This window comes from Raphanus sativus, chromosome 2 (genome assembly GCF_000801105.2).
Source record: "Raphanus sativus cultivar WK10039 chromosome 2, ASM80110v3, whole genome shotgun sequence".
Lineage (NCBI taxonomy): Eukaryota > Viridiplantae > Streptophyta > Magnoliopsida > Brassicales > Brassicaceae > Raphanus > Raphanus sativus.
In genome coordinates, this window is record NC_079512.1 from 26,267,315 (window position 1) to 26,278,430 (window position 11,116).

General features: G+C 37.8%; 3 protein-coding genes across 4 annotated transcripts; 1 reads left to right on the forward strand and 2 right to left on the reverse strand.

Annotated features, from left to right (window-relative positions):
- Nucleotides 1–637: 637 nt before the first annotated feature.
- Nucleotides 638–2,139, forward strand: LOC108842089 (uncharacterized acetyltransferase At3g50280-like). Its single transcript, XM_018614900.2, has 2 exons — nt 638–1,142; nt 1,259–2,139. Exons 1-2 carry the CDS (start codon nt 654–656, stop codon nt 2,135–2,137), a joined length of 1,368 nt encoding a protein of 455 aa, XP_018470402.1. The 5' UTR covers nt 638–653; the 3' UTR covers nt 2,138–2,139.
- Nucleotides 2,140–2,263: 124 nt separating this feature from the next.
- LOC108827923 (plant intracellular Ras-group-related LRR protein 7) lies at nt 2,264–4,781 on the reverse strand. Its single transcript, XM_018601444.2, has 10 exons — nt 4,494–4,781; nt 3,882–3,951; nt 3,741–3,787; nt 3,546–3,654; nt 3,376–3,461; nt 3,177–3,267; nt 2,982–3,067; nt 2,810–2,896; nt 2,583–2,726; nt 2,264–2,485 (listed from the first exon to the last, which is right to left on the reverse strand). The coding sequence occupies exons 1-9, from the start codon at nt 4,596–4,598 to the stop codon at nt 2,616–2,618; spliced, it is 792 nt and encodes a 263-aa protein (XP_018456946.1). The 5' UTR covers nt 4,599–4,781; the 3' UTR covers nt 2,264–2,485; nt 2,583–2,615.
- A 278-nt stretch (nt 4,782–5,059) lies between these two features.
- LOC108842091 (diacylglycerol kinase 1) lies at nt 5,060–9,334 on the reverse strand. Of its 2 annotated transcripts, none has more exons than XM_057002786.1 (8): nt 9,203–9,334; nt 7,311–8,673; nt 6,834–7,200; nt 6,399–6,475; nt 6,171–6,290; nt 5,927–6,091; nt 5,703–5,840; nt 5,060–5,572 (listed from the first exon to the last, which is right to left on the reverse strand). In XM_057002786.1, the coding sequence occupies exons 2-8, from the start codon at nt 8,466–8,468 to the stop codon at nt 5,423–5,425; spliced, it is 2,175 nt and encodes a 724-aa protein (XP_056858766.1). In that variant the 5' UTR covers nt 8,469–8,673; nt 9,203–9,334; the 3' UTR covers nt 5,060–5,422. The 2 variants fall into 2 exon arrangements, with proteins under 2 accessions (XP_056858766.1, XP_018470404.2); XM_018614902.2 differs by having other exon boundaries at nt 9,219–9,326.
- Between the last annotated feature and the right edge of the window lie 1,782 nt (nt 9,335–11,116).

Below are 11,116 nucleotides of genomic sequence, written 5' to 3' on the forward strand. Positions count from 1 at the left end.
AAATCGATATCCAAAAGAATAACCCATACATATATGTTTGGCTAAATTAAGTGAAATATAAAGAGTTTTTATTTAGTAAAATAATTATATAGAATGAAAAAATAAGTGAAATATGTAATACAGTTTTTTGTTTTGATATAAATTATTATTTTATTTACAAAAACATGGTTTGAATTATATTTTTGGCTACGTAATTTTCCACCGATTGAAACTAAAATTAGAAAAAGTTAGTAAAACAAACTAAACCGAACGTTTAACCATATGCAAAATCCAGTATTTTTGATTTTGATTTTATAATTGGCACAAAATTAATGTTGCTTAACTAATAAATAAAATATGCACTATTATTATTACGGTAATATAATTAATTATATGATGTATTGTTAAATTAGTATAATTAATGAAATTGATAAACTGAATGAAATATGAAAAGACAATTAATGTAATTATATTACTGAAATTACTAAAATGATACTATATTTTTTTTATACTGCTATCAATGTTCCTAAACAATTCTCATTTATAGTGTTATTCATGTTTGAAACATGTACCAAAAGATAATTCAGTTTTAATTATATAGATAGTTTCTCATGTAACTATTATATACTGACTTTCAAAGAAGAAAATCAAAGAAGAAGTGAGAAAGAAGCATAATGGTTTCTTCTTCTTCATCTGAGGTAAAGCTTATCTCAGAAAGCTTTGTCAAACCCAAAACCTTGCCTGAAAAATGGAAAGAGCCATACCATTTAACACTTATGGATCATTTCCTGCTCTCTTTGCATTATATCCAAATGGGTCTTCTCTTTCTCAAACCATCAACACCATCTGATGATGCAATCAAACCAAAAGTCTTCATGGAGACTTTTTTGCAAGAACTCAAAGATTCTCTAGCCACAGCACTTGTCCAGTTCTATCCTCTAGCTGGTCGCCTCTCGACTCGGAAAACCGATGATGCAAGTTCCTATTCTGTGTTTGTGGACTGTAATAACAGTCCTGGAGCTGGATTTATCCATGCCAAATCTGATCTAAGTGTTGGAGATATTGTTGGGTCTAGATATGTTCCTTTGGTTGTTCAGTATTTCTTTGATCACCACAAAGCAGTGAGCCAGGATGGTCACACCATGAGTCTCTTGTCAATAAAGGTACATTACTCCTTTCTTTCTTTCTTTCTTTCTTTCTTTCTTTCTTTCTTTGTGTCTTCAATATATTAACAAATCATAGAGGCTGATGTGTTTGTTTGTTTGTTTGAGATGCGTAGGTAACAGAACTTATAGATGGAGTGTTCATAGGACTGTCTATGAATCATGGACTTGGAGATGGAAGTTCCTTCTGGCAGTTCTTTAACTCTTTGTCAGATATCTTCAACTCACAAGAAGAAACCCCTAGTAACAAACTACTCTGTCTCAAGAATCCTCCAATCTTCCGTGAAGTGTCCGGTCCTATTTGCAGCTTTCCGTTCACTCAACCTGATGAGTCCATTCGTCGAACCGAACCTACAGTTCTGAAGGAGAGAATGTTCCACTTCTCATCTGAAACAGTGAGATCACTGAAAGCAAAGGCGAATCAAGAGTGTGGAACAACAACTATCTCCCCTTTTCAGTCATTATCCGCATTTGTATGGAGAAGCATTACAAGAGCAAGGAGATTACCAAATGATCAAGAAACTACCTGCAGGCTTGCTGCAGGGAATAGATCAAGAATGGATCCACCATTGCCCAAGAACTACTTTGGTGTGTACGTCTCTCTAGTGAAAACGACTGCTAAAGTAGGCAACCTCTTAGAGAATGAGTTTGGATGGGCTGCTTCAAAGCTGCACCAAGCTGTAACCGAACACACTGACAAGAAGATCTCTTCAGACATGGACCGATGGTTGAAGTCTCCTAACGAGCGATTTTTCGATACAAACGTTGTTCATACGGGAAGCTCACCGTGGTTTAACAAGTATGGAAGTGAGTTTGGGATGGGGAAAGCAGTTGCGGTTAGAAGCGGTTATGGCAATAAGTTTGACGGGAAGATATCAGCTTATCCGGGAAGGGAAGGTGGAGGAAGTATAGATTTGGAAGTGTGTCTTCTTCCAGAATTTATGGAAGCTTTAGAATCAGATCGAGAGTTCATGTCTCTCGTCTCTTCTCCTTGATCATGTTCGTTAAAAGTCATTTCCTTCTTGTGTTTTTATTGGTTCACCCGCTTTGGTAAGAATGTTTCAGCTACTGTGTTTGAATGTTACTGTCAGAGTCAAAATCAGTTTCAAGACAGAAAAGAGAACACACTAAGTCACGCATAGGACAGTCTCCTCTCAATAAAAAAGGGCAAGAATCACTTTACCATGTTATATGTATAAATATACACCAACATAAAGATACATACACACACATATACGCCTTCATGCGTATGTGTTCATAAGTAATTTCAGAGTCACAGTAACACAAGACTTGTACAACAATGTTTCTTACACGAAACGTTGATCCTCATTCACCAATCCGACCTTCAAAAAAAGAAAAAGAAATCTTTATGATCAGTGAAGTAAACAGAGAGATAAAAACAAAACCAAAAGCTATCGTCCATGTTCTGAATCAACTTACCAACTAAGGAGATGTTGAAAAGACAGATAGTATTCATTTATCAACGCCTACATCGAGTCCTTTAGAGCTGATCATCACATTCGAATCGATTTGCTTATCAAATTTCTTCTTTCTCCTCTCCTCAAATTCTTGGTACCCTTCCATCTAATATATATTTTCACCATTATAATGTTACACACAACACAATCACAATCGTGTTCTTTGAGGTTGCAGAATAAGCTACTTACCAGTTGAAACTCATCCATGGAAATGGGATTGTTATGCAGAGATAGATTTTGCAGACTCTTGCAATCTTTCAGCAACCCATCTGGAATCTGAAGTAACACCGTAAGATAGAAATGATTCAGTAAATCCCCAAAAAAAAGAAAAAAAAATAGGAGGTGAAGTTAATTGCTCTACCTGCTTCACTTGATTATTGTCTAAGCAAAGGGACTTTAACTGAATCAGGTTGCAGAGTGATGCAGGGAGCTCTTCAATGACGTTATCTGCAAGGCTATCCCAAATCACGATTAGGCTTTCGAGGAAGAAACAACAACCACAAGGAAAACTCAACAGGAAACAGAGTATTTTTTTTAAATGAAACTAGAAACATACCATTAGCCTGTATTTCTTCTAAAGAGGCACAGCTCCCTACTGATTCAGGAAGTGATTTCAATCTGTTGTTTGAGACATTCAACAGCACTAGCTGCATTTGATAAGAAGAAGAAAAAAAGCCAATTTATCAGAGACATCTAACTAGCTTTTCAGGCAGGTCCTTAAGCTATGTTTTGGAGGGTAAAAGGAGTTCACATACATTGCGCAGACTACCGATAGTATCAGGTAAGTATATGAGCATATTTCTTGAGATTGATAGTTGCTCAAGCCTTATCAACTGACCCACTGCAAAAAAAAAATAATAACCAAAATGAAGACAAAAAAAATGTAATAAGAATAGATACTTGTAATGAAGAGAAGTATTCTTACATTCATCAGGCAAACAGCTGATGCGGTTTCCATCAAGCATCAAAACTTTGAGAGATTGAAGTTTCCCAAGGTTCCCCGGAAGACGCTCAATTAGATTATCAGCTATTAACTGCCAAAATTCAGTATTTTTTTTTATAAAAGATTTAACTTTGAATCATCAACACTTTCAGCAGATCAATGATAGTTGTCTCTCACCAGACGCTGCATATTGATTAACTTGCTGATTTCTCCGGGAACATCAGCTGCATAGATGGTGAAAAATAACAAAAGCCTTTCAACTACAACTCTAAAAATACAATAAAAAAGATAAGACTTTTTGATGAAAGAATGACATACAGATCTTATTGTGTGTTAGATCGAGTGTACGTACTGCTCTCTCCATTACAATCACTTCATCAGGAAATGTCTGCTCAAGAAAAAAAAACAAATCACAAACAAGCCATGATCAGCTAAATCCTGTCTTAAATCCCCAAACAGAAACCCTAAAGACAGATTCTTACAATAAAGGTTGTGACTTTTCATCAAACCAAACTCTCATAATCATTTCGTATGAATACACAGACAGATGCCAAAACAGTTCTATCAATCAATTCAGACATAATCAGCTAAATCCTGTCTAAAATCCCCAAACATAAAACCCTAAAAACAAATACTTATGCTTGCATCCATCAAAGTTTGTGACTTTTCATCAAACCAAACTCCTCTCAATCATTTCATATTAATACACAGACAGATGCCAAAACAGATTTTATAAATCAATTCAGACATAAACAGCTAATCCTGACTAAAATGCCCCCAAACATAAAACCCTAAAAACAAAATTTTTATGCTAAACTCATCAGCAAGTTTGTAATATTTAATCTTAATCAACCTCCCGCAATCATTCATATAAATACAAAAAAATCAGATTTACCAATCGACTCCATAGATTCTTTCGACGATTGTTACCTTCAATTTGGAGTCGCGCAGCCCAATAATGCCGGTGGATCGCCATCTCGCGACCCGGCTAGCCTTTGAACCTCCTCCTGCTGTATTGCTCGCGCAACACCCCATCTTCCTGCTTCCTGATTCTACACCGATTCCAACGCAGTTGAATTGATAAGAAGATTACAAGGAGATAAAATAATAATATTGTAATGAAACCCAGAAAGTTTCAAAGGAATCGGATTAGCTCGAAGGAGATCGATTGGGTTAAAAAAGTTTTACGGATTTTTTTGATCGAGGTTTTAGGTGAAGGTCAAGGTCTCTCGCGGTTTATATATTGAAAATAAGAAAAGTTAGAGGACCGAAAAATAAATATAAAATTGGAGAAGTAGTTGAAATTCTGTTATTCATCCACTTCAACGAGTTTATTACATTTTAGACCTCCAGGCTTTTGGTTTACAAGATAACCAGTTACATAATCACGGTTTCTATTAAAACGAATTATACAATTTGATTAACGCTGATACTTTGTTTAACATGTAACGTATATAGAAGAGAAATAAAGCTATTTTGCGTATTGGAGTGTGAAATGGAGCTGTAACAATAATATAAAGAAAAGATGATAATATAATTTAACATGCTTTTGTATCAGTTCCACACATGACTTATGACACAACGCTATGAGATCAGTTCCACACATGACTTATGACACAACACTATGAGAACAGCCAAAACTCTTGGAACCCAGATTCCAGTTTTTGGTTTCCATTTTCTTTCCTTTTTTTCCTACCCGCTTTTTCCCTCAGCGGACTTGATATCCAAGACTTATCATCATCCCTTCGCTAGACAAAGATACGAGATATGTAAAAATACACATATTCGAAACTTTCTAATCGACTGTGGGGCTAACCAAACCAGTGATGTGGTTGATTGGTTTATCTTTTATTTTTATTCTACGTTAGCCGTAGAGCCATTTCTTGAAGCAGAGCTCGTTTCTGTGAAGCGTTGATCACTTCATTGGTTTCTGCGTTTTCTAGAACATCTGTGATTATAGCAGCTGCGTGACCCAGTGGCTCCTCTGCGGCTCTCTTCAGCATGAACGCCTGTTGCAAGTCAAGGTTAATGAGAAAACCAAAGATCAGTTTTCACACAAAAATGGCTCGAGCTTTTTAAAACGTTTACAAACTCGGATTGGATCTAGAATTCTTAGATAGGGAAGTAGAGTGAAAGGACCTGGCCATGGTGCGATATGGTTAAGGTACACGGTTGTTGAAACCAAGGTTCTCCATCTATTTGCACAGGCAACGGCGCACAGAGTTGTATCTTGACTGATTGCCCTTGAGCTAACCTTCTGGCACGAGATAACCCAACCTGATTATATGGGGGAAATAGAATCTGATGTTAGGTTTTACAAGATAGAATGCAACTAGGAACCTGTAAGATGATCCTTATCATACCTGAAGTTTGCCAAGGTGCCATGTTCCAGATATACTCACGACCTCGACTATCTTGTCGTGCATAGATTGCGGATCAAAGTTTTCATATGTTTCATCTTCATTCTGCCATAAATCCACACCTCCCATGTAACTTCCGATGTTTGCAACAAGCACTCCTTCAGCATCCTTCAGAGATATTTAGCAGAGAAAGTTACAGCATTAATTATCATGTGGTTTTCTGTGAGGTGGTTTTTCTGTGACTTACCTCAGGAACCTCGATGTCAACACCATCCACCTCAACTCGAACTTGCCACGGGAAATCTTCGAACGTTCTGTCCATTATACTCCTTGCACCTTCTCTAGCATATAGGACTTTGTTCATAAACTGCACATAAAAGAGAATTTAAAGTTCAGTTTCATAGACTACGTGTTAATATACAGCTTCTCTACAATAATGCCAGTTCAATTCATCAATTCAGGTTTCTTTCTTCACCTGGCTATAAAATCTCTCTGGATTCTCCTCCCGTAGATTGTGAATATCAAGAGCGACCTTCGCATCACACCCAACCCCTGTTAAGATTTGCAAATAAGTCAAATCATTTAAAAAGATCTAAAATATACACAATGGGCATGGTTCAAACTAAACCTCAAGCATGAAGTTATTAAACGAGAGACTGTATACTTCTACAATTTTAATTATAGAGAATTATATAGATTCAAACGCAAATAGTTTCAACCCAGATAAGTCCTGGTAAGAGTATTTATCTGCGGAAAAGAAGTTGCAAACAGCAGTAAAGGAGTCTGGAATTAACATCTGTCTTGAAAACAAATGAAGCGGCCACACTACCCTCAAAAACTACTAACCTCGCAAACAATTTAACAATAAGCTTTGATGATTTGCACCGAGAGGACTTGAAAATTAACTGACCTATATAATTGTTCATATATTTTGGCGGCAGGAGTTGCTTTCCTTGCTGATTCAGAATCGATAATTTCCAACGATCAAGGACGGTAACTGCAGCATGTTCTATGTTCTGTAATACTGTAGATAAGCCTCCTTGTCTCTCAACAGAACCCAAACCACCACCCCAGTTCAATACCCGGGCTAGATCATTACCGGTTCCAGCAGGCAGGATAGCAACCGCAGGAGGCGAGACAAAATTTTGTTTGTCTATGGCATTCAATACCCAACCAGCAGTGCCATCTCCACCACAAACAAGAACTCTAAAGTGAGGAACCTTCCTGAAGAGGAAAAGCCCCACTTCTGGCCCCTGCGTTGAGCTCAATTCACACACCTGCACGGAACGGCTCCATCAATAAACTTGAACATAATAACAAGTAAAAATGCGTTGGAAAATTCCACAGATATAACTCTGTGACGAGTTTACAAGGCAGCATACTCTACCTGCACGGGATTTAGAAGAAGATTAAGGCGCTGACGAAGGGAATCACCGCGTTGAGCACCACTCTTTTTGTTAATGAAAACCAACAACGGTCTTGCATCTGAAGGTAGATCAGCTAGCTCATACTTAAGTTTCGACCTTAGTGCCTGATGTTCATCTTTCTGACCAAAAGACCCGCTTCTTTTAACACTGGGCTTCTTCTCCAGCTTGCCATTGATATCGCTGTCCCCGTGAGAGGAACCTCCGTTCATAACGCTCCCTGAATTTTCCAACACGGCATGGGTGCCATTAACAGCCGGACCTGTATCAGCTGTGCTTTCCGTCGATTCATCACAATTGCTACCGCTATTACCAGAGTCAATTGAAGTTTCATTAGCTTGCTTGTATTTTTTGCTTTGACTCCTGATACTGGCACGTACAGTAGATGCAAGTTCATTTGCACCATGCGTGATTGTGCTCAGAAATCCTCCAGAGGGATTCCGAGTCAATTCCTTAACATAAAGAGGGCACAAAATTAACCTTCTAAGAGGTCCTAAATCACAGATGTCCCCTGTTTCATTTGACATATTACTGTGACAGTCAACATGGACAAGACGTTGACACCACAAGCAGCACCATATAGGAGAACCCCCAAGAAAGGAGCTACTACATGACTCGTCACAGTAGCTACAAAACGAAGAGTCATCAGTCTGATCAGCACCTTCTGTCCACCGCACAGCCCACTGGTGCACCACATGCTCATACCCAACCATGGAGACGCATTTGCAATCTTTGGGTGCACTAGAAGAACAACTAAAATGGGCTGCTGCTCCACAGATGGTACACCTGTGGACAAAAGTTTCAGAAGCTACAATTTTCTGCGACGGTGATATCGACTTCAAGCATACACAGCAGTTCAAGTTCTTGCCACGAGATATAGAGTGTAGCTCCCAGCTATGTGGAGCAACAGGAGTCTTATGCCGCGCCTTCGGATTTTTCTTTGACCTGGCTATGGCTTTCGTCCAGCTTAAGTTGATATTCCTTCTCCATTGAAAAGCAGTGTAGGCAATGGTGAGAATACCGACAAGAGCAGCGACAAAGCAAGAGAACATTACACCGCGAGACTCGACCATATCAACAGGATTCTTGAAAACCATCCCCATTTCTCCATCTTCCTCCATTTTATCTGCGTTGCAACTCGAGACACGTGTTGAAAATTTCCTGAAGTTGGAGCCAATCAGAAGTCCCCCCACAAGATTCTTAGCTTGGTCAGGTCCCCACGCAGGAAATCAATATGCTATACAAAGTCCACCACCTCATCATCCAGCGAACCTATCAAGTTATATGCCGCAGAGTACAATCACACTTTAACTATAGAAAACAAACCTGTCAATAAAAAAAAAACACGTCAACAACAAACCAAGTTAAAACCAATCGCTTTCATAAGAAAATAAAAGAAACACGGCATCACCAGATCTGTGCAAAATCACTAAGGCTCTGAACACACTATAAAACAAAATGAAATACAAATGTTTGGTCACACAATTAGCTGAAAAATTCAAACTTTATTAATTGTACTTGACTCAGATTCTCAGACTAAAAGTCTATGTGCATTTAAAATAATTAAACTTAAATCATAATTTGCTTGGAATCCACCTTCCTACAGATTACTCATGTTTGATAAATCATCTCTGCTCAATGCTCATGATCCCGCATATACTAGAGACGGCGACTCGAACTAATAACAAACCGTGATCACAACAATCCAAAACAAAAAAATAAATGAAGAAGAACATGAGGCAAAAAGGGGATTAAATGGCAGGAAACCCTAACATCCCAAACGTTAACAGAGACGAAGATGATCAGATGAAAACCCTAGAAATCGATCAATCAAAAAGAGGGGAACAAAACAAACCCTAGAATCGACGCACCAAGCTTTTCACTCCACCGGAAAATTCCAAAATCCAAATTTATTTTTTTTTCTTTTTTCGAAAGCAGATGCTCTTCTCGAGTTTATAAAGTAATTTATGAGAAGGAAAGATTCTGAGCGAGAAAGAGGGTTATAATCTATCAGTATCCGCCACGTTGGTTAAAATGAATCTCGGATTCGGAATACCCACGTGTCACTACAGAGTTTTTGTCGGCAAAGGGGCCCAAGCCCATTACTGTCATGACACGATTCGGAATTTACTTCAGCATGTATGAATGATATTGACCCACACTCCAAAACAAAAGGATAAGTTGGGTCCGTTTTATATCGATATCTTTTGTTTTTGTAATGTTCTTATACGAATAAATATTTTTTTGGGACAAAGACGAATAAATATTTATATTTAGTGGTGTGACATATATATATTGATTGCTTTAAAATAACTACGAAAATAAAACGTTATTTTCATATCGTGTCTTGTTTTCGTAATGTTCTTATATGAATATTTTCTTTTATGTTTCTAGTGTTATGCCGTATAATTGATTGCTTTAACATACTACAAAAATAAAAATGTTTATTTTTTCCGACTACAAAAATAAAAAAAATGTTATTTTGTTTTTAGACTGGCGTGTCGTGTCGCCTAGCGTTTGTTGACGTAATTATGTGTATTTTAATTGTGGTAGCCTGGCAGGTGTCAACAGTTTCTACAGCAGAATTTGAAAATTGCTACGGTGACCATATCATTGTAGGCTGGTAACACATATGATACATTGGATGTGGAAGTTTATTTTTATTTTTTTTTGAAAAGATTTTTCAAAGTGGAAGTTTATTTAAAAGTTATAAAACCAATCAACTTGAAACATAAAACAGCTATAACTGAAGAGATGTATTTTTAAAAGCGAAGATTATACTCCTTTCGCTTAAAAATATAAGATACAGTTATCAAAAAAAAATATATAAGATACTTAAAAGAAAGGCAAATTGCATCTGATATACAAGAAAAAAAAATTATTTAGGTGAACGGTAATGTACTGTACTGTTTCACCTTTCGTATATATCGAAAGTGTCCCTATATGTGAACGGTTATGTCTCTTTCATATATATTGTTTATCCTTCTTCTGCTCGACGAAGAGATGATGCGCCACGAGGCGCGGCGAGCGCAGATCACGTTCTTGTACGCGATGGAGAGGAGGTTTCGCTCCTCGACGGTGAGCTCGTCGCCGTCGACAGCAGCAGAGACTTTCTCCATGAACTCCACCATCTCTTTCTAGCGCTCGTATTACTCTGTGAGTTTGGCCATATACACGAACTCCTCAAGTGCAGAAACCGCCATTTTTTCTTCCTTAACAGATCGGAGAATCGGCTATAGGATGGATGAACGAATGAATGTGTGTGTGTGTGTGTGTTCGATGATGTCATCGAGATCGCGAGGATCATGAGGCCGAGATCTATTGCCAAGGAGCTGAGCGGGACCGTGAGGGAGATTCTCGGGACTTGCGTGTCGGTTGGGTATACGGTGGATGGGAAAGATCCGAAGGATATTCAGCAGGAGATTAAAGAGGATGAGGTTGAGATTCCTGGGAATTAATTAAAAAAAAAAGGAAGAAGCTTGTGTCGTGTTCGGTTATTTCACTTTTGATTTTTTTTGAGGTTTTAGCTTTCTATGTTTCGGTTAAGAACAAGAACAAGTCAGTTTCGGTTTTATTGAATCTTATGCTATGCTTTTTGCTACTTTCGATGAGCACTTTGATCTAGGAATCACAACCTGCGTTGGATTTGCTAAAAAAAAGAGATACATGCGTTTTAGAGGAGGAGAGTGAAATCTAGAACATATAATGCAGGGGGACAATTATGACAATTCCATTCTTTTCTTCTATCTGGTTACCTAATTATTTTTTT